This window comes from Cyprinus carpio, chromosome A2 (assembly GCF_018340385.1).
Source record: "Cyprinus carpio isolate SPL01 chromosome A2, ASM1834038v1, whole genome shotgun sequence".
NCBI classification, from domain to species: Eukaryota; Metazoa; Chordata; class Actinopteri; order Cypriniformes; family Cyprinidae; genus Cyprinus; species Cyprinus carpio.
This window is the reverse complement of record NC_056573.1, coordinates 14,653,153-14,677,601: the sequence shown is the minus strand read 5'-3', so window position 1 is coordinate 14,677,601 and position 24,449 is coordinate 14,653,153. Positions and strand designations below refer to the sequence as shown.

The 24,449-nt window shown below is 35.2% G+C and overlaps 1 protein-coding gene across 2 annotated transcripts; it reads left to right on the top strand.

Moving 5' to 3' along the window:
- Positions 1-313: 313 nt before the first annotated feature.
- LOC109062470 (junctophilin-1-like) lies at positions 314-16,854 on the top strand. Of its 2 annotated transcripts, none has more exons than XM_042774608.1 (6): positions 314-962; positions 3,559-4,321; positions 11,192-11,310; positions 13,081-13,742; positions 14,454-14,551; positions 16,318-16,854. In XM_042774608.1, the coding sequence occupies exons 1-5, from the start codon at positions 584-586 to the stop codon at positions 14,532-14,534; spliced, it is 2,004 nt and encodes a 667-aa protein (XP_042630542.1). In that variant the 5' UTR covers positions 314-583; the 3' UTR covers positions 14,535-14,551; positions 16,318-16,854. The 2 variants fall into 2 exon arrangements, with proteins under 2 accessions (XP_042630542.1, XP_042630532.1); XM_042774598.1 differs by lacking the exon at positions 16,318-16,854 and adding an exon at positions 14,724-15,538 and having other exon boundaries at positions 315-962.
- The last annotated feature ends 7,595 nt before the right edge of the window (positions 16,855-24,449 follow it).

The following is a 24,449-nucleotide window of genomic DNA, read 5'->3' as shown; positions in this document are numbered from 1 at the left end:
TATTGCTAAATCGTATAAGTGCAGAAATATCATATAGAAAATAATAAAAAAAAAAAAAAAAAATAAAAAAAAAAATAGAATATACTACAAAGAAAACATATCAAAATTAATTAATTTTAATTATAAATAGAAATAGTATATTTAGAAAATATGGTTATGCGAAACAAAATCTGTCTATTTCTGATGATCAAAAACTAAAATTTACATCGTTCGCCCACCCATAATGTGAAACGATGTGAATGTGCTACAACGAGAGGGCGGGCTTGTAGTACTGACGTCATCAGCTGGGTGTCTCTCGCCCGGCTTTGGGCTCCTGTCTCTTCTCTCATAAAAAAAAGGCCAGGAACGGCGACAGTGTCAGCGGCTGCGGCTCCGGCGGCTGTGCGCGATCCTCCCTCTCAGTCACCGCCGACACTCCCAACAATGCGCGCGCTCACCCATCTCCACCAGACACCACCGCATCACACCACTGCGTCCGCAGTCTGAAATTTACCTCCGCTTTTTTTATTGTTGTAGTTGTTAAGCATCCGACATACTACCAACCAACGAGACGCAAACACTTTCATTTCAACCCTTCATCTGAATGACGGGCGGACGGTTCGACTTCGACGATGGCGGCACTTTCTGCGGTGGATGGGAGGACGGAAAAGCCCACGGACACGGCATCTGCACCGGCCCCAAGGGCCAGGGCGAATACTCCGGGTCCTGGTCCAACGGGTTTGAGGTAGTCGGGGTGTACACCTGGCCCAGTGGAAATACATACAATGGTTACTGGGCGCAGGGGAAACGGCACGGGCTCGGCGTGGAGTCCAAGGGGAGGTGGCTGTACCGCGGGGAGTGGAGTCAAGGATTTAAGGGTCGATATGGGGTTCGCCAGAGTCTCAATACACCTGCCAGGTATGAAGGCACATGGAGTAATGGACTGCAAGATGGATATGGGGTCGAGACATACGGAGATGGGGGTGAGTGCAGCTATATCACTTGACCTATTTAATGTTCTGTAAAGTCTTGCGTGTATGTGATGCCACTGCCGAGTGAAATCGTGTCTCTGATTTATAATACATCACTATAAAACAAATGCCTCTTATGAATAATATAAGGATTCTTTTTTCTAACATTTTTGTGAAAGATCAAACAAGATTGCGTCTTGTAGTGCTTGAGTTATTTCTAGTGCCTGGATTTTGCCCCTAAATAATGGGCTACAGATTTATGAAGCAGTTTGTCCATGCAGTTGAGTTGATGTATGGCATATAACTGGACTGGTCAGCAGAAGTTGCTCACAGAGGTCATGGCTAATAATAGTTACATCTGCAACATGTCAAATCAAAGCTCTTCCAGCAGACTAGTAGACCAGCAGAAAAGTTCTTGTCTTCTTTTGCAAGAAATATTTGTGCTACATGAAAATTCTGTGCTGTCATTTGTTGGAAGTTAAATCGTAAAATGGAGATATTTAAAAATGTGTATTGTCCACCTGTTAATTTAATTCACTTCATACAGTGTACAGTGTACACTCTGGGGATAGTTCACCCAAAAATGAATATCATTATTTACTCACCCTCATGTCGACCCAAACCTGTATGAATTTCATTCTTCTTCTGAACACAGAAGATATTTTGAAGAATTTGGGAAAATGTGTGTAATGTAGGTAACCAGACAGTTGATGGTATTGGCTTCCATAGTATTTTTTCATGCTATGGAAGTCAATGGCTACCATCAACATTTATCAAAATGTCTTATTTTGTGTTCAACAGAAAAAACAAAACTCATACAGGTTCGGAACAACTCAATGATGAGGGAGGACAGGATTTAAATTTTTGGGTGAGCTATCACTTTAAAATACAGTGACCATGTTTCACACATTAAAAGTGACATTTTGGTGCCTAATTATTTTACAGGTTATAAGCATACAAAACAAACTAAATTACAAAGTGATTAAACAGCATCAGAGTATTCAAATAACTTTTAGATTGCGTACTAATATATTATGAAGTCTTCTAAGAAGAAATTTAAATCCGAGGTAAATTGATATTTGGCAAGGACCATGAAGTTCACTTGAAATGTGGTGGAGTAAGAGAGTTTGGCCTACTTTTGATTTTATGAGGCAGGGTCACACATTACCACTTACTCATAACTCATTTTCTTCTTCTGCAAAAAATCCTGAAATAGGCACTTTTGCACTGTATATCTTTTTGTATATCTTAAGTCACTTCTATTCTGCCTCTTTACCTATTATTGGAATTTTGGCTTCTCAGCATTACTGCTGTAGAGACAATGACATATGCAGAATCATAAGGAATGAGTGGATAAATAGGTAAATAAATAAGAGTTATGGTTGGCTGGAGGCACAACTTCACAACGGCTCAGATTACTTCCATGTTTTAAAATAGTGCTGGCTCTGCTGTTGAAGCTGTAAGGTCTGACAGGCCGGCATATGAGATCTAGAAGGGAGAGCTGTTCACTTCGTAACTTCATTACACCTGTATATTACAAGCCTGACAATAATTTATTCAGCTATAATCTGGTGTTAATTATGCATTTTAACACTTTGTATATTTGTTGAAGGTCAGATTAAAAAAACTTTTCACCTAGATTATGAATATAGCAGCAGCGCTATATATCTATATTGTATCTGTATCTAATAGTGAGGACATACAAAACAGTTAAAATGTTTGGGGTCAGTTATTAATTTGTTTATTTTGACAGAAATGAATAACAGTGACAGTAAAGACATTTACAATGTTACAAAAGATTTCTATTTCAAATAAATACTGTTCTTTTAAACTTTCTATTCATCAAAGAATCACGTTTTTCATAAAAATATTAAACGGCACAACTGTTTTAACATAGGTGATAATAATAAGAAATGTTTCTTGTGCACCAAATCAGCATATAAAGATGATTTCTGAAGGATCATGTGACACTGAATTCTGGAATAATGGCTGCTGAATATTCGGCCTTTCCACTACATGAATAAATGACTTTTTCAAATATATTATAAACAGAAACACTTACTTCAAATTGTAATAATATTTCACAATATTGCGGTTTTATTGTATTTTTGATCATATAAATTCAGCCTTGTTGAGCATAAGTGACTTCTTTCAAAAACAATATCTTACCGACTCAAACTTTTGAACAGTATTGTGTTTTGAAAGATTATAATCTTGGTTCCTGATGGTATATTGTTTTTGAAGTGATTTGTTACTAAGTGGATGCTTCCATCCAGCAATTAATAGAATAAAATATATTAGGATATAATTTAAGAAGGTTGATTGCTGATACTGTTTTTAGTATTCATGGAATGCAAAAAAATAAAGAAATAAAATATAAATAAAAATTAATCAATTATTAGTTAAATAATCCTTTTATATTAATTATTAAAATGAATCCATCATTTAATCTAATTAGCTTGGAAATATTGTAAAAATTCTAAACATTGCTTAAAAAACATCAAAGCACCCTGACGTGTGAGTTCCTCTGGTGTTTTATTTTATTTATAATCCCTGTATTATGTGTTATGCAATATCTAGACTAAAGTCTTTCTAATCCCTTTGCCAGGTACATACCAGGGCCAGTGGATGGGCGGCATGCGACACGGCTATGGTGTACGTCAGAGCGTGCCTTACGGCATGGCCACTGTCATCCGCTCCCCGCTGCGTACCTCACTGGCCTCCCTCCGCAGCGAGCAGAGTAACGGCTCCGTACTTCACGACCACACGTCTGACAGCCCCGCTGGCACCCGGGGCGGCTTCGTCCTGAACTTCCACAGTGACAGTGAAGTGGGCTCCGGCAAAAAAAAGGGCCTTTTCAGACGGGGTTCGCTGTTTGGGAGCCTCAAGCAGCTGAGGAAGTCAGACTCCCGTTCTTCCATATCCAGCAAGCGCAGTTCAGCACGAAGTGACGCCACCATGAGCCGCATCAGCTCTAGCGATGCAAACTCCACCATTAGTTTTGGTGATGGAGAAGTGGCCGACGAGTACATGCTGGCTGAGGACAATGTCGATGCCACCACCACCGAGTCGTACATGGGCGAGTGGAAGAATGACAAGCGGAATGGTTTCGGTGTCAGCGAGCGCTCCAATGGGATGAAATACGAAGGCGAGTGGATAAACAACAAACGCCACGGCTACGGGTGCACGATATTCCCTGATGGGACGAAAGAAGAGGGGAAGTACAAAAATAACGTTTTGGTGCGTGGCATCAAGAAGCAGCTTATTCCCCTCAAGAACACCAAGACGAAGCAGAAAGTGGACCGTGCCGTTGAAGGAGCCATAAGAGCATCTGCCATTGCCCGCACAAAAGTAGAAATTGCCACCTCAAGGTTAATACTTCCTCCAGATCAATTCCACACCACACAATCAATTGCATCTTAAAGGTCTAATTACGACAAGATTTATCTCACTCTCTTTCTAAACTCTTTCTTTCTTTACTTGCACATAAAACATACATTTTCTTCATCTAACCAACAGTATTACTCACAATAATTACATTACTCTAACCAACATAGCACCTGTAGTGCTGTACATCGAGCTGTACAGGAGTTGAAGGCTGCTCATTCCCCCTCATATAAATGAGTGAGACGCGGCAGGGAGGAGACCAGGCAGACAGCTATTGTGCAGAAGATCCCCATTGAATAGTCTGTTTGCATAAGTGCCATCACATGCCCCCTGATCACATAATCAATGCAGGCCCAACAGGATGTCCTGAATGAAGTCACAGAGGAGTCAGGGTGCCAGTTGTCATGTTTATAATCATTTAAACATTTTTAGTGGAGAAATTGCGTGACACTTTTATGCATTACTGCTCATTGCGACAGTTAAAAGGCCTATGTGTTCCTAAGAGAGGTTAAGAATAGATGGGTTTGCAAAGGCGAAGCTGCTTCATTCCTCTGGGATTGAATTACCATCAGTTCTTCTTTTTATATCTGTTATCTATAACGCATAATTATCGATTTTGTCACACATGGATTTGTGGAGGAAATGTCCGATATTGTTTTCTAAACACAACAAAAAGTTTTCCCACTCCAGAAAACCACAAAAACTTTCTTTACTCTTGTAATTCATCAACACAGCTGGCTAAAGGCACAAATCGATTTTTGCAAGTTGAAGCAGGTTGTGAAGATCAGAGTGTTAAACAGGGACTCCGTGATGTGTGAGCTGAGCGGTACCTCTGAATGATTCATGTATTACTATGATTTCAGCGTCTGCCGTCTCACTAAATGAGGACGTAAACACATGAACAACATCTCCAGAACTGCTCTGAGAGTGACTTCATGAGCAATTGACCGTTTGATTTGAGTAAAACTAGCGTCATATCACATACACAGAACTGTACAGGTATTCACGGTAACCCGTCAAAATAAAAGTCCGGTTTAATTTAAAGACAGGTATTTGCCAGAAATGTATTACTATTGTTCAGCAGAATGTACATAGCCCACTACTACTAAAAATAAACACACATTATTTTTTAAAGAATAATCACACAACATTTCTTCCATGTTTTAATTTTAAAATGTAATCCCATTTGTTTACCAAAAAATAAAGTTTGCTTAATTTTCAATAATTAACAGAAAATTAATGTTTTATGCCTTCGTTTGATAACCAGAAAAAAGTAAATACACAACAGAATTTGAGGGGGGAAAAAAATCATGAGGAAAAAACGGAATTTGGGAAAAAATAAAACGGATTTCTTAGGGCCCTATATAAGGACATGGGAGCCTAAAGGCTAGTGCTGGTGCTGGTGTAAAGTACTGGTGTTGAAGCAGATTCTGAAGTAGAAGTTTCTCACTTGTTAAGTATTAATGTCTCTTTAATTTGAGACACATATGTAGTTATTCATTTTTGTTCCTCAGACCTTTATTCCTCTCACAACATGCATCAGAGAGTAGTAAGGATGACAACATAATGCTTAAAGGGACAGTACACACAAAAATGTTTCTTCACTTCACGTTGTTCCAAACTTGTATGACTTCACTGGAACATGGAAATCTGAATGTATATATTAATATAGAATGTCCTGCCCATGCTTTTCAATATGAGTGAATGAGGACTGAAGCTGTCAAGCTTCAAAATGGCAAAAAAAAAGCATCATAAAAATATTGTAAAAGTGGTCCATATGACTTGCATGCTGAAAATCTCTACATTCACTCTATCTTTCCTGGCTGTTTTCAGTAGCGATATCAGATTTGTGAATGAATCATTCTTTTCAACCAAGCAGTTTATTCTGTTCACAAAACAGATCTGAATGATTCAGTTTAATGAACCAGACTGATCTGGTTCTCGATTTCAGCTGACTTAATCATTGATCTGATCTCAGTGGTTAACAACTCACCGATGATTATCAGTGAATAATTACCTAAATGTCAGTCTGTTCATCAAACAAAGCTATTGTAAAACTTTATCTGAATCACTTTTGTGATACTTTTAAGCTTTTTAAAGCTTGAAAGCTCCAGTCTTTATTTCTTGTAATTTCAGGAGTGACCTCCTCACTCTGTTATTCTTGCTTTTATGTTCTACGAAAGAAAGTCAAGTGAAATGTAAATAGTGATTAAATAATGGCACAGTGTTCATTTTTGGGGTTGAACTATTCTTTTATTTAGCATTTCGTTATTGTGTATTTCATGTGCAGGTTTATATATTTAGGGCTAATTACTTAAGAAGCCCTAGCTTGAATGTTTTCCTTTGCTCTTTTAATGCAGTTATTTGCTTCTTCTTTTTTTTTTTTTGGTACAAAAACCATGTTCTTGTCCTGTTCATTCATTACCATGTGCTTCTTTCTGATATATAAAAAAGTGTATGCATTTTAATGAAAGCTGCTATAATGAGGCTTGCACAGTTCATGTAGCTAATGAAATAGTAATATGTCCTAGAGCTGCTGGATGAATAAAATATCTCTCAGTGCCTTTGAAGATTGTTACGCAGAGAAGTGATAAGTGCTGTGAGGGTTCAGGGAATGTGTGGAGAGTCTGAGAAGGCTTTGAATAGACTTGAAGGAGTCTTAAAAAAGAGAGAGAGATAGAAAGAGGGTTCTCAGGCCTGTGCTCTCTCACACATGTGTGCACTGTGTGTCAGCACTGAGCCTGACTAAATAAGGCAAGGCAGGAGTTGGCTTCTCAATCGCTGACAAGAATATAGTCTTGCAGCCGTCACTGATACAGTAGCCAGTCCTGTTATCATCTGTTAGAGCACTCAGGTTTAGAGCCGCTTGTATGTGTGCAAGTTCATCCTTTCAGCACAGACTTTCTTTTTACCATGGCAATAATAATTCCTTCCAAAATATTAGAGTTGCTACAATTACTGTAAATTACAAATGGGATCTCTATACAAGAATATCTTTGTCATTTTATTTAATACTTTTTTAATGACAGGGTTGAGGAGACTGTAAAAACTATGATATTTTGGTGCAAACAATTCTTACCATAGAGAATTTTTGGTAAAAGATTTTGTAAAAGGTTGATTTCATATGAGAGATTTATGTATCCTGCGACTCTCTAGATCTGGTCAAGGCTTTAATGGATGGGATTACCTGAATAGATTAACCATCTTTCTTAATCTTCTGTTTGTCCTCAGCAACAGTTTATGTAAAGGATTGTTTCTTTTATGGTAATCTGCTTTATACACTGCATTTTGTAGTGATTTGTTGATTGCAAAATAATTTGATGCTAACAAGTTTCAGTAGGCATACTTACTTTATTTGACTCAATTGTCCCCAAATTATATTTTAGGTTCATCCCTTTTTATATATATATATATATATATATATATATATATATATATATATATATATATTCCTGTCCATTTTATGTGTTTTAGGGCTGTCAAATTCAACATTTTATAATTAAAGTGAAATATCATGCACCAGTGAAATGCTTTAATTCGTAGACATGGTAATGCAAACTGTCCATTAGCGGACTGCAGGCCACGGCAAAATAAATGCTTTACACACCGCAGATTTCCTATTTCACTGCTGTGTTTTGTTTCACTTTGATAAATATGGAATTTGCACTGAATTTAACTAAAGAAAAATTATGAGATTAATCATGCTCAAATAGTTTTAGTGATTTGCAGCCCTAGAATGTTAATATTAATTATCAGTGTAGTCTGAAATCATCATATAACTAGCAGCATAAGAATACAGACAGAACTGTGCATATGTAAAGGCTAACTAGACAGATCAGAATCAAGACACGTGTTGAGTTGCTGTAGGCTCAAGCGGGGAGGATGTGCTCCTCTTCACATCTTCATCTGAGCTCTTATGTGTGATAGAGTGGGCGAATGTGAGGACACACTGCCAAATTAAAACCCTCAGAATTTCTGCAAGTGCTCCATCTGTCGCCTAGGCGATGTTCTTTGGCTCAGACTCCAAAGAATATCACATTAGGTCCATTAACACCTAGGGAAGGTGCTGCTTATTACTTGGCTGACAAATAGTACGTAGATGCTCTCTTAATATTGTTAATATAATATATGCCTTGTGTGTTTGAAATTCTAATCAGCAGTAAGTGATCGATATCTTTTAATGTTTATTGCATTCAGAGTCTGGGACAGTTCACCCTAAAACAGCATTTTTCACTCACCTTCATCTTATTTCAAACCCATATGTTTTTGTTTGTTTATTTTTTTCCGGTGCAACACAAAAATCCCCATAAAAATACTAATTTGTGTATTCCAAGTATTCTAAGGTCATACGGTAGTTTTATGTTATGAACAGACTGAAGTAAATTTTCACTGATAATCTTTACCACTTCTTTATGTTTGCATAAGTAAATAATAACTTTTGCAGATTTTATCCCTTTAAGAGGAATCATTTCAAAATGCAAAGTTTGGAGTCTGAAAGTTGTTTTAATGTTTTTGAAGGAAGTCTCTTATGTTCATATATGTGGTCAAAAATACAGTAATATTGTGAAATATTATTACAATTTAACAAAACTGTTTTATATTTAATTTAATATATATTAAAATGCTATTTATTTCTGTTATGGCAAAGCTGAATTTTCAGCATCATTACTCCAGTCTCAGTGTCACATGATCTTTCAGAAATCATTCTGATATTCTGATTTGAACCTCAAGAAACATTTCTTATCATCGGTATTGAAAATGGTTGCACTTTTTGTGGAAACTGTGATACTTTTTTTCAGGATTCTTTGATGAATAGAAAGTTAAGAGCAGCATCTATTTGCAACAATGTAAAAAATTTTTAATGTCGCTTTTGATCAATTTAATGCATCCCCTGCTGAATAAAATTCTATATATATATATATATATATATATATATAACAAACTTTTGAACAGTAGTATAACTGTAAAATATATATATATATATATATATATATAACGTATACTTGCCCCAAACTTTTGAACAGTAGTATAACTGTAAAAGCAATGCTGTTCAAGCTAAAGCTACCTCTTGAGACCCATTTGTGACAGGTTTCATTTAGATCCGTGGTGGCTACCGTGAGCTAGATGGATCTCCTCAGGAGCTGATCTGTGCTAGGCTGGTTTGGACTGAACTATAATAAAGCATTAATCCCAAACACCAGACACTCAATATTTGTGTTAGTGCAATCACATAATGACATGACTCTCTAAATCAAGTTTACAGTATATCTTCCTCCTATTTAAGGTTTCATTTATCACCATTAATGCGATTCTCATCAGAGGACCAGTGCTGTATATCACAATTATACTGTACTAAGTATATACAGTGCAGATCTTCATCTTATTACTTGAGGTTTATTTTTTAGAAGGAAAAGAGAAAGCTAGTTTAATTCATTCAACCAGAGCTTTAGATTCGATTTCAATTTATTTGCATAGCTCTTCTTAGAATGTGATGAATACAAAGCTCCTCCCCACAGTTAAAGTCTATGATCCCTTAAAAGCAAGCTTAGCATAACAGTTGTAATATGGATAGACTTCGAAAGATGTTTTGTCTGGAATGTTTCGTGACAGCCGGCCAACACTTATGACTTCATTCATATTAAGACTACATGGCCTTGTGCAAAGAGGATTAAAAAAAAGTAATGGTGAAATATTTAACAAATAATAAAGGAGGGGAAAGCACTGATATTCATATTTTACTCTGCATATGTGATGGGAATTTTATTAAGTAGGCCACTGCCTAAAAGGAGAACAGTGTAGTTTTACTTTTGCAAAAATGTTCTCATTGTATTAATTGTTAAATGTAAAACAAACAAAAATTAGGTTTGGATGGCCTTCCAATGCTCATGGCACTGCATATCTGTATTTAAATATATGAAGTTACACTGTATACCTTATACTGTAACATTCATTTGTATACATAACTCTCTCTTTACTCATCCATGTGTACATCCTCTTAATAGTGTTCGTCCAAATGGGTTATTTAAGGCCTTGTTGGGCTGATATAAAATACTAAGTTAAGTTTAAAAATTTATTATTAAAAGTCATATTTACAAAAGTTATTATTACAATTTAACAATAACTGGGTTCTATTTCATTTTAAAATTTATAATAATTTTTGTGCTGTCAAAGCAGAATTTTCACCAGCTATTACTATAATATGAAGATTTGTTCCTCAAGAAACATTTGTAGCTTAGGAACGTTATTATCTATGTTTTTTCCAGGATTTTTTTATTTTTTTTTTTTATAGAAAGTTCAATAGTAAAATAGTATATCGGTCAATAGTTAACAGCATTTATTTAAAATATAAATATTTTGTAAGATTATCACATTATGTCTTTACTGACACTTTTGATTTACTGAGTGCATCCTTTGAGGCAAAAAAAAGAAAGAAAAGAGACATATTACAGACTCCAGACTTTTGAATGGTAGTGTATATCAAACTTTCTTTCTTTCTTTCTTTCTTTCTTTCTTTGTATATATGTATATCTGTATGGCTGTATGTATGTATGTATTTATTTGAAGTTTATTGCTATATCACTCAGCCATAGATGATTGTAAATTGACAGAGAACAATCCTGTACAGACTAAAAACAACATTTTGCTCTATTTTTAGCAATATTCGTTTTTTGTGAATAGGAAAATGAAAACAGTACACAGCATAGTAACTTGTTTCTTAGCTTCTGTTAATGAAAGCATCGTTGTGGACTTGGAGCCACTGCTGTGCAAGGAGCATTGTTAAAATTATGTATCCACCTCCCTTATCTTATCATCCATGCTGTCTGACTCCAGCTTTGTCTCTTTGCTTTACACAGAACTGCACACGCCAGGGCCAAAGCAGAGGCAGCGGACCAGGCGGCGCTGTCTGCCAGCCAGGACTCTGATATCGCCAGAGCAGTGTCCAGAGAACTGTCCCCCAACTTCTATCAACCAGGTATCCCACCATCCACGTGCACATTCGCTTTCTGTCATGCATACACACGATTTTCTACGTCCTTTTGCCCCTTCCTAATTGCTCCCTTTGTGTCCTTGTCTTTGTGTCTGGGTCAAGTATCTCTTTTTTTGCCTCCCCGTCAAGCAAAGGCAAAGAGAGCAGATGCAACTGCAAATGAGTTGTGAAGGGGAGGAATACCATTTGCATAAATGATCCACTGCTTCTTTGAGCCCAGCTCCGACCGATTTTAATTCCTGCAAATTATTTAAAAAACAAACATCAGGGTCAAGATTTGTAAATCTGTGTGGCAGACTGTATATTTTATTATGCAACATTTCAATTCATTATCCTAACTAATACGTTAGCATTACCAACATGAAACAAGTTGGTGAATGTCACGCGGCAATATATATGTATGATATATAATATAACATTAACCTCAATTCATTGAGATGACAGTTTCTTCAACCTCTTTCTGCTCATAGAAAGCCTTGTTAAAACCAAAAAGCCTTTGGCATTTGTCCATATATTACCAAATGGTTTTGGGATAATTCCTAAACACTCGAAGTGGAATTCTTAAATGCCCACCCCCAACTCAAACACAGGTCTGCATGGCTGGCCACTGACGTCTTGCTTATAAAGCTAAACATATTTTACACCTTGTGGATCACTATGTCCTGTTCAAAATCCTTGCTGCTTCCTGAAGTATTTTAAATAAGTAATATAAATAAATAATATGTAATATATAATTAATGTAAATAAATAATATTGAAATAATTGTCTATTACATTAGCAGCAGCTTAGATTCAATTGTCAGTTAACTGCACACTAGCCAGTTCTGACAGCATCATCACAGTGGGATTAAAGCTGTTGTTTAGGGGAAAAATAGCCCAACTACTGTGGTAGCTGTTTGTGAATTATAACAATCAGAGCCATAAACTTTCGAAATACCTGCATTTTTCTGAATGAGATCAAATGTTTAACAGGCTACCAGCTCGAGTAGCATATCATTTTTTTTTTATCATCTTACAGACTTTATAAAAATCACCTTAGTTCAGAGAGGATTATAAATTCTCATATGACCTGCAGACTCTCCCAGAAATTAAAACACCTGTTCTGCCTCAATAAAGTTTCAACATAACTTTCTCAAGGGAGCAACATTTTTTTTTCCTGAAATGTACTCACAGTTTTTTTTTTGAGAGTGCTTGTTGTCAAGACTCTGCAGATGAGCTGTTCCTCACTTTAGCTTTGTAAAAAGGCTGATAAACAGTGTGATTTATTTGCATGGGGATGGTCCAGTGCAAGTTCTAGAAAGCCCATCTGTGTCAGCTGTGAGTCCACTGTGGCGTGGTCTGTGGTCTGGAGAATCTGGAGAATGATTGGAAGTTCAGACTTGAATCATAAAGCAAGTGGCACAATGTCCATCCCTGCATAAACACTAACAGTGACTGTGAAAATGTGAAATTGCATCTGTTGTGCTGGCAGTTTATTCTGAGCTTGATATTCATAAGCAGTACTCTTGAGATGTTTAGTTTCTGAGTATTATGTGTTTGAGCCACATTTAAATGTATCGATGTCTTTTTGTCAGACAGTAATCATTTGATCTTTTTACTTTTTTTAAGAAACAGACTGTATAAAATGTAATAAAAGTATAAAATGTTACATTTATACAAAATGTAAAAAAATATTTTAAAATATTTAATATTAATCTAAAATATTATAAAATAAAATATAAAGCTAATTCTGCCTTTTTTTTTTTATAACTTTTAGGCCCTGACTATATCAAGCAGAGGTTTTCCACTGAGCCCATCGAGATTAAAGAAGTACCAGAAGAAAAAAAAGAGAAATCGCCTTCAGGAAGTCCGCACTTTTATCGCAAAGGCACAACCCCAACCCAGACCCCTTCCCAAAGCCCCAGTCCTACCCCACCCCCCTCACCCCCTCTCAGCAAGAAAAAGCCCTTCTTTAACAGAAGTGCCCCAAAAGCCATTAAAGAAAACAAGCCCCCTGCTGCCGAAAGCCTGGCAGCAGGTGTCACCAAGGCTACTTCCAGGATATCAGACAAACAGGAAGTAAAACAGGAGGTAGTACCCGTAGCCAAACCCTCCAAGCCGCCGACGCCGGTCGCCAATGCCTCCAGCCCTGGGAACGGTGAGCTGCACTCCCAGTATCACGGATACTATGTGAAGGCGGAGGTGATGATGCCTCCTGATGATCCGGAGGACGAAGAACACCGTGGAACGTCAGCTGCTCATACCAGGATGCCCCCACCTGCAAAGCAGTACCGCGCACCGACCCCCAAACCAGTAATGGCCAAAGAGAACAAACCTGAACCCAAACTGAAGAAACAGGAATCATTGAAGCCAAAGAGCCTAGCAGAAACTAAGAAAGCCAGCATGGAAATTACTACTGACATTGTTGAGGAGGAGTCAGTAAGTAGCTGCAACATGCAAATATTATTCAAATTACTATTTTTGGCTGTGTTTATCACTATCAATATAATATGTAATATGACTGTGTTTTTACAATATATTAAAAATGCTATTTTTCACAGATGCATTATACATAATCTGTATTCTCCCAATATAAAAATTATATATTATTTCTTTACTATAAAACTAATAAAGAAATAAAAGCAATAATTTTAAATGCTACACTTGATTTTAGGCATCACAACATAGCATATTTTGAGATTTCTGAAGTATACATTTAATAGTGTTTTAAATTATTAATGTTTTTTATTTATTATTTGAGTGATTGTTACATGACGGCAAATATAATTTAAATAGTACATTTGTGAAATGATCATAATTAAATATCCTATATTGGTTGATACTTATAAATTTGAAAATTCCTAATATTGGAAAATAAACAATATGGTATCTATATATCATGCATGCTTATATAAATGGAGGTTTTTAGTATCTACTTAAAAAAAATTTTTTTTTTTAAACATAACATTATATAATTTTAATATTGGCCTTAACTTGAAAATAATTATTGTCTTTTCAGTATTAAAATTCACATTTTAATATTGGTGCGTGCCTAATATTTTCAGTTTCATTATGAGAGCAGGTGTTATTTTGATTGTCAAGACATTCAGTTGCTAATCTCTAGCTTTGTCTCTTTCGCTGGTTCTTCAGGGTCCCAACTCAATATTGGTCATACTAGTGATGCTGATAAATATTGGACTGGCAATTATTTTTGTCCATTTCCTCACTTGACGGAACATTAAACTCAGGTAAGACTCTTGCACTCAGATGGAGGATTTTGCAGGTTGCCATAGGCCCTGATCTTTGCCCCATGTCAGTCACCAACTAATGTAGTCTGCCTTACTTTTGCCATGTAATTGCTGCTGTGCCTGAATGTTATTCAACATAATTACTTACCCTCTAACTGTTTCGACCCTTCAGTGAGCTCATGAAAACTAGCGGCATAGCCCCTAATTCTCCGCAGTTGCTTCAATGGCCTTTAAAACAAAATGGCACCAGTCAGACTCAGACACAGGCAAAGGACTGGACGACTGGAATTAGAGCAAATCATGGGAGAAAGACGAAACCCGGACCATTCGGCCTGAGCCAACCCAGTTCCTCTGGTGATGATTTGTGACTCGCTTGGGCTCTGAAAGCTGAAGCAAGCAGTCGTTGGGAAAGAAAAAGAATCTGCTGATCCAAGCCGTACCCAGTCAAGTGCATGTCCACCCCGCTGCTATGGGGAGGGGTGGAATGGGGGGACTTAACTGGATATGTTCGGAGATGCACTTTTAGCTGACGGAAACGAACAGCTGCCTTACTATTTTACCAACTGACGTTTTAAAGGGGAGATGTGCAGTGGGTTGCCAGTGTGTTTGGGCAGCAGGAGTTTGTACCAGTGTCCGCTTTCTGCTTGGTTCAAAACACCATGCACATTTTGAAAGAGTCACTTGCCAGTCTTATTCCATTACCCATCTCTACAGCCTTGTCTAACATCTCTTGCTCCTGTTTTAGGAGATTCATCCATGACATGCCTGTGCATGGTACTGGTTTAACGACTATGTCTTGACTTTTTTTCTTTTTCTGTTGTGTTCTTTATTTCTGCACCTATATCAAGTCCCCTGTAAAACCAAACATAAAAATTAAAGTACACTACAGTTTTAACTGTAAGATTTTACATGTCCTATGGGGGAAAAAAAAGAATATTATTTATTATAAGATTGGCTTTTCTCTTTTTTAGAAGAAAAAAAAAATAGATATAAAAATTTATAAATTTATTTAAAAAAAAAAAAAAAAAAAAAAAAAAAAAAAATATATATATATATATATATATATATATTTATAAAGGTATTATTATTGTAAAATCATGTGTTTTCTTTTGAAAGATAGGCAGTATGTTTGACAGTGTAGTTACTGTAGGCTATAATGCATGGCTTTTATTTTTTGAGAAATGACTAATTGTGACAATTTGCACCTTTAATCTTCATGGCCTGGGACTGTGCCCTCTAACCCCCCAGACCTCTTGCACTACCCCTGAACTTGACATGTGCAGAGCGGTACCTGCCTCAATATTATGCCTGCTAAATTGTGTTGAATACATTCAGGTCGACCCACTGGTTATAAATGCGAATGTAGAGATGGTTGCCTTTAAAGAATTTGTAACAGTGTTATAGTTTACCTCAGAAAATGTGATTTTTGAAATGCTGTCTTAATTAGGAATTTTGTGGAAATCTGCTGTTTTTCTTCATTATATTGGTCTGGTGGTGCATGAGGATGTGGTTGCAATTATTGTGCACATGGTGCATTTGCACCAGTATTTAAATGACAAGTGTATACATATAAATAGATCTATTTTATATACAAAGTCAGAATATATTTAGTCAACAGTTGGACACTAAATGGCCTTGACTAAAATTACAGCACCGCATCTTTTGCTGATTGATTCGAACATCCTGCTTGCATGGTGTATTTGCCGGCTATGGATGTGTTGTGTGAAGCATGAATTTCGGCAGTAACAGGGTGACTGTTTTTACAGAGGTTTTGTCAGACTGCGAGAGTATGTGAGAGGGAAGGAGGAGGGAAGAGAAGAGCATCAGAATGGATGATGGCTTGTCATTTGACAAGAGAGATTAATCTTCAAATCTAGAACAGACTTATTTTTAAAGAAATAATATCTTTTAAAGAAATATTTCCTTTTTTTTGTGGTGGGGGAAACTTCTTTGATTTACTCTTATTGGCTATGTAAAATGTCTGTTTTTCTGTTTTGTTTTCTATTTCTGTTTATATTCCATCCTGACCATATTAGATATAATTAAAAGTTCCTCATCAAATTTGGCATTTGTTTAACCAGTAAAGATTTTTTGTCATTTTGTTTCTAAGCATTTCTATACCAAGAAATGTTACAATATCTGAATTTTTATAACAAAAAAAAGCAGCTACTGTAGTATTTAAGATGTTTTATTGTAAAACGCATTTGATTTAACTCTTTCATGCTGTTTCCCTATCAAAGCTGTCAAGAAATATTTCGCTAAAAAGATGCAGTAAATCTTGTATTAAAGCAAAAAAAAAAAAATGGGTAAAAATGACCTGCAACAGCATGGAAGGGTTAAATATGGCATTTAAAATGGCTTTAATCTGTCATTGTAATCTTCACATTTTTTTAATTGGTTTGAATGTATTTATTTCATTTTAAAGGTTGAACATGGAAAAATGTTGATGAAAGTTTTGATATGAACTGTCCCACACACCTTAATGATACTGAAACCTATATATAGATATATATTATTTTTTTTGGAACTTACTGATATAAATTATAATTAAAAAAGTGACTTTGCAAAGTCTTGAAGTATGTCCTGACATTTCTTTTTTCCTATTTCACTGACCATCACCAAGTGCAAATAATGTCTAGTTACCTATTATTAGACAAAGAAGAGTTTTGAAATGATTTCACAGATTAATGCAGAAAATTATTAGACAGAGAAGAGATCATGCAGGGGGCTTCCATTACTTCCATGCCGTCTGTCTAGGCTTACAGCAATGTTTTATTTTAGAGCAGTCCTTCCCCCTTGAGTGTGAAAATTGTTCCTTGTCTGGAGGATTGCTGCAGTGATCCTAAGACCAAAATAGTGCAAAGCAGCTGCTGTTGGCTAGGAGAGGTTCGTATTTGAGCACCATGAGAGTTGCGCCAGCCTATGTCGTCTCTCTCCTCCTCTGAGCTCACCAGAGAGAGTGGAAGGTCACCCACCAGCTGCTTTGTTGTTCTCTTTTAGTATGTGAACATGGGCCCCATGGTGGACTACAGTTAATATAGAAAGAGTCTGAAATAGAGGCTCAACCAACAGACATAACACACAAAGTTCTGTTTCTCAAAGGCCGCAACCATTAGCATCTAATCTCACGTGACATTTTACCTCAGTAACCCTCTGTTGACGCACAAACAGGAAGAAGATCACTCAGTGGTACTGTATGTCATGTAGTTACATGACATCGCTCAGTCAGCACTGATGGGATTTCCTCCAGCTTTGGTACATTGTGTCATTGTTTGCATAATTTCCGAAAAATAACTTTTGCCCCAATTTGTTGAGACTAACTTAGATCCTGTATTAATTTGAGAAATATTTTTGTGGGAATTGCCAAGGTCAAACAGTATCGGTTACACAGAATTTGTGGTATGTAAATGGGAGACAGTGAGAAACCTCAACCATCTCAAATTTCATACACTGGATCATATTTCACAGGTCATCACTTCACACGGTAAAGAGCCATTGTGAACAGAGTGGATCTGATTTTTTTTTTTTTTTAAGAAATTAACTATCAAGTACAGTGGTCTTCAAACCATGTTCAGGCATTCCGCAACTCATTTTTTGGCAATAATGTTAAATTATTAAGTAATTAATAAGTAAAGTAATTACTTTAGCATCTTATCAAGTTCTTTGTTTTGCTGCTCGAGGACACAGATGATGAACATTTATAAATTCAAAATGACATGTAATCCATTAATGTATGCATTTTATGGGGGGGAGGTGGGGAGGCCCCCTCCCTGCCATTAGATCTAGATTGATAGACCCCCTGGGTCAAAGCTGCGAGGTCAGCCCGTCCTGAGACACCTGCTCTCTCTTGTCAGGCCTGCAACACCCACACTCACTAAGAATATGCCACCTCACACCCAACCCTCTTGACAAGAGCTGTAGCGAACCCTGTCTATCTATCTATCTATCTATCTATCTATCTATCTATCTATCTATCTATCTATCTATCTATCTATTGTCCTGTTAAAGACAATTTTGAAAGAAATAAATTTATTCAGCAAGAAAATAAATAAAACAAAAGTGGCAGTATAGACTTTAATAACATTAAATACAATTTCCATTTCGAATAAATGCTGTTTTTAAACTCTCTATTCCTCATAGAATACTGACAAAAAATATAATTGTATGTTTTATTATTTTCAACACTGATAATAATAGCACATTTTTATTGAGCACCAAATAAGCATTCTGAAAATTCAGCTTTGCCACCACAGAAATGAATAACATTTTAAGATATATTACATAAAACAATTATATTTAATTTGCTTTTAAATTTTTGTTTTCGCAGTTTATTTCGAAGTGTAATAGAATTTCTACAGTTTTTACTATATTTTTGCTAAAATAAATGCATATGTATTTATGTATGTATGTATGTATAATTTTATTAATTACTGTATTGGCATGTTTGTTTTCACTTTATGTGGTTACTCATGGTTCTATGATCAAGTGTCATATAAGGTAATGTCTCACAAATCGCACGTTTACCAGAAATGAGTGAGAGCTACTCCTGGCTAATGGCAGACACTGTTGATGAAGCAGCCCAAGGCTCTTATTTTAACCTCCTTTAACTATTTCAGTCTGTCTAAACTTCAAACAGAAGGCAGTTCTGAATGAATGATACTACTCAGCAGCTGATAATGCTCATCCAGGAAGAAGAATCAAGTTCCTAATTGACAGGCTGCTAGGTGAGCTGAAGGGGCGGACTGTGTATAATATATAGTACATAGTACATAGTACATAGCATATATATATATATATATATATATATATATATATATATATATATATATATAGTATGTAGTTTAATACATTTAAGTTCTGAAGTATTCAATTAATTTAAAGTGGAGTGGATGAAGCATTATGTTGATTACTCACCTCAGAGCCAAAAAACCTTTTCACATAAAATGGAAAAGTCTCATGAAGTGTTTCTGAAACACGAAAGCAACCTCATCATATCCCAGCTACATCACCACAGTAAAATATAATGCAGTAAACATATTCCAACGTGTAGTAATGATGTAACATCATCCAACACGGCTGATTGTGAACACTGAAAAACAATGCAAATGTCAATAGATCATGTCAAAGTTAGATAGTTAGGCTATATCAGTTTAAAGTTAAATTAAACAGGCAGTTCCATAAATAAAACTACAGTATATAATCAACATAAAATCTTTCACAAACTTACTTGGGATTACTCTATACATTACAGAATACAAACTCACTCCAAGATTGCAGGGGAAACCACTCATTGACAGGTAATACGACGGGCCTGATTAAATTCAACTTTGCCATCACAGGAATAAATTACATTTTAAAATATATTCAAACATTTATTTTACATTTTAACAATGTCATAATGTTGTTTTAATTGTATTTTTTGATAAAATAAATGTAACCAAGTGATTATAAAATTCTTAAACAAATAAAGTTTTCCAACTTCAGACTTATATTTGATTATATATATATTTAAAGTGTGTTTATATGACGTATTTGATATTGTACTTACTTTTCAACAGTGTACCAGATTTCAAGATGTTCTGATGAGCATAATAATCATCTTTCTGCAGTCACAGATACAAATAATTCAATAAAACATAGAAAAGCTGAAGGGCACAAAAGCACCTTATCTGTTATCCTTCATGAACAACTCCAAAAGGCAAACTCTCTCTTTCGGAATAGTTATGTACAAGTTGAAAAACTGGGATTTAAACAGAACAAGTTTCAAACTAACCATTTTCTAAAATCAGTTCTCGCTTCTGACAATGCACTGCATTGTCATAAAACACTATTGTTTTTTTGTTTGGTTGTTTGTTTTTTGGAAGTGCCAGTGGTTTTGTGAATAGGGGACTCTTGAAAAAAATAAAAATAAAGTTTAGTCATGAGGTGAAATCATGAAATAAACAAATAAATATATAGCATACCATGCAAAGCTTTTCCTATATACCTCCCACCTCTCAAAAAATTATAATCAGAACATAGAGATTTTTCACTTGTGCAATAATATTGAAACATATAAATTTTTGGTATCTCATATCCCATAGGTGGCACTCTTTCCAACTTTGGCATATCAGTGATGAATCATACCAAGTTTCGTTTCAACTGATCAAAGTTTGGCCGAGATACAGCTTGAGGAGGAGCACTACAGAAATGGGTGTCTTGATGAGAGTAATCAGGTGTACTAAGTTTAATTCTTCTAGAACCAAGGGTTCAAAAGTTATAACCTTTTGAAAAGTGAATATCTGAGATGGTGCTATAGAGTTGGTCCAAGGGATCCCAAAGTTGGTCAGATCAGACCACTGTTCATGACCATCACTACAAGTGTGCCAAATTTAATAATTTTCCTACTTACATTTCATAGGACTGCCATAGACTCGCAGTGGGGATGAATAATAATAAGAAGAAAACTAACAATTACAATAGGGGCTACAGATGCTAACATTTTCTGAGGAGCAAAATATTTGTTCCTCTGCCGAGTACATAGAAGACAGTGCCACCTTTTAGCAAAGAAAAGCTGAAAGGTATAGAAGCATCATTGCTGTTCTTATTTATTAAAACAAACCAGTGGCAAAATCTCTTTATCTTAATGGTTTTTCTTCTGGAAAGCTGGGATATGAACATATCACATTCTAATAACAACAGGACAGTGCACTGCATTATTGCTAAACCTCTCTTTTGGACTGAACTGAATCAAGGTTTTTTATCTTCCTGTAAGTACCTGTAAGTATGTGAACAAAGAAGTGCCGGTAAACAGAAGTTTGGCCACAAAATAAAAAATCTTACAGTAAATTCAGAGGATGTTTGCACTTAAATGCAATTTATTTACACTTTCATAGACATTTCACAAACTAAAACCATATCATGACTCTCAACAAAGAGACAATCACTTGATATTCAAATGATAAATCATTATCCATTCTTTGATCAAAAATACAGGAAAAACTGTAATATTATGAAATATTATTACAATTTAAAATAACTCTTTTTAATGTATTTATAAAATAACTATTTTTAATATATTTTAAAATGTCATTTATACCTGTGACAGCAAAGCTGAATTTTGTAGCAGCCATTACTCCAATATTCAGTGTCACATGATCCTTCAGAAATCATTCTATTCAGATTTTGGAGCTCAAGAAACATTTCCTATCATCATTGAAAAAAGTTGTGCTATATGAAATAGAACTCTTTGTTACATTTTAATGCATCCTTGTCAGTGCTATGTCTTACTAATTAAAAATAGGATTTTCTTGTCCTATAGCCCTCCCAGCTGTTGAAAAATTGTATTCTTACGATCAGTGCTTTTAATTTGCATCGTGATATTGAAGCGTAATGTCAGCATTCTTTCAGCATCATCGACAATGTTCACATCTACATAAATCTGATACTCTCCCTGCAAAGGAAAACAAAATCAAATTAATTTCATAGCCTCAAAGGATCACACTTTAATTTGCCTTTTTTTTTTTTTTTTTTATGTTCGGTGCTAGTACTGAAATCTCTGGACAAGAAAAAAAAAATTCTATATATATATATATATATTGTGACAGAATTTTTAAAATATTTTTACCTGTTAGATTTGCTCACCTTAGGGCCATAATATTTTCTCACATGAATTGGAACTGTTTCATGAAGTGTTTCTAAAACAAAGAATGTGGTCTCATGAGACAAATTAATACACAGCTGAACCACTATGTTTTAATGTAGCAAAACAGTCTAATATGTAGTACCTCCTTTGATGATGTCACATATTTTCAAATCTTCACAAGGAACATCTGGCTGCACGTGATCTAACCACAGCTGGTCTTTGTAGTAAATAAGAGCATGAAATCCAACACGTGTGATTGTGAACACTAAATGAATAAAAATTCAAATAAATAATAATAAATAAAAGACTAATAATAATAATAATAATAATAATAATAATAATAATAACAAATTAGATTGTTATATTAATTATAATTATTATTAATAAAATACAATTATAATTATTCTTTTTTACTATTAGATATAATTATTACTAAAAATATTATGCAGGTAGTGAATAGCAAAGCTTGAGTCCTATGGGCAGGTCCATAAAGAATACATTATATTATATGCATAACATAATCAATATAGAGCATTCATCTTTCATAAACTTACTTGGAATTACTGTACACGTTAAATTGTACACTGACATTCCTAGAGAGCAGGGGGATGCAGACACTGACAGGTAATATAATGGCCCTGATTGAAGAGAGCATTGGCTTTTTTTAATTTCATAACAATGGCATCAAATAGAATCGTGAAAAGAGATTCAAATCCCAAAAGAGGTGATTGATGAGCATCACTGGTCAAATTAACAGTAATTAGTACATAAATTAAATTAGCAATGGTCTCTGTTAAGAAAGAATTGTTCAAACATCCATTGAGTTTTTATCACTTATCTTTTGCTGGCACCTGAGGTTCTGAGGTAACAGATTATTAACAGATTATACTGAATAAGCAAAAAAACAAAACAAACAAACAAAAAAAGATCTTACCATTGTAGCTGTACCAAATGCTAACACTTTCTGAGGAACAACCCAATTGTTTCTCTGCCGGGGACATAGAAGACAATGCCAACATATAGCAAAGAAAAACTGAAAGGTACAGAAGCATCATTGCTGTATATAATGAAACAGTGGCAAAATCTCTCCGTGTGTAATGGTTTTTCTTCCTAAAAGCTGGGCTATGATCAAATCATAATCTAATAAACTTGCCAAACTTCTCTTTTGGACTGAACCGTGAATCATGTGTTTTTTTTTGTTTTGTTTTTTCTGTAAGTACTTGTAAATAGGTGAACACAGAAGTGCCGGTAAACAGAAGTTTGGTCACAAAATAAATTCTTATTGTAAATTCAGAGGATATTTGCATTTAAATGTAAATTTATTAACACTTTCACAACTAAAACAATATCATGACTCTCCACAACAGTCCATATTGATATAATCATGATATTATTAAAGAAACTGGATAGAAAATATAACATTTCCCCCATAACAAAATAAAATAAAATAAAATAAAATAAAATTCTGACTCTGACCCTTTGCTGGGATTTTCTAATCCTACAGCCCTCCCAACTTTCGAAAAATTCCATTCTTTCTACCAGTACTTTTTATTTGCGCAGTGATGTTGAAATGCAATGTCAGCATTCTTTCAGCATCATCAACAATGTTCATATCCAAGTAAATCTGAAATTCCCTCTGCGAAGGAAAACAAAATAAAATTGGTTCCATAGCTTCCATTTTTATTTGTCATGTGCTTACATCCAAGCAACACTACCTTTACTTTTTATTTTTTTAAAGGGAAACAAGCACATGACCATTGCATTGCCATGCTATACTAGTAAAGCTACAGGAACAATTTAGAAAATCTTGTTTATAATAAAATGAATATAGATATCTCACCTGAGTAGGGAAAAATCCTTTTCTTTTAAAATAAAATGGACAGGTTTCATGCAGTGTTTCTGAAACAATGAAGCACTCTATCAATATCCACAACCTCATCACTACAACAAAAGATAAAGTGCAGTAAACCTATTCATGTATTACCTCCTTTGACGATGGAACAGATTTTGACATCCTCACAAGGAATATATGACTGTGTGTACTCAAACCAGAGCTGACCTTTGACGTAAACACGAGCATGATATCCAAAATTGTGAACACTAAATAACAAAAAGCTTCGAAGCTACGAAGGCTATATAACAAAATGACATTATACAGTTTTAATAGCAAGCTCAAACATTATTCCAAGTTACATGAAGCATAAATTAGGCTATGCATTGTATGCACTTCCCACATGTCCTGGAAAATCTGGAAAATTAATGTCTAATTTTCCA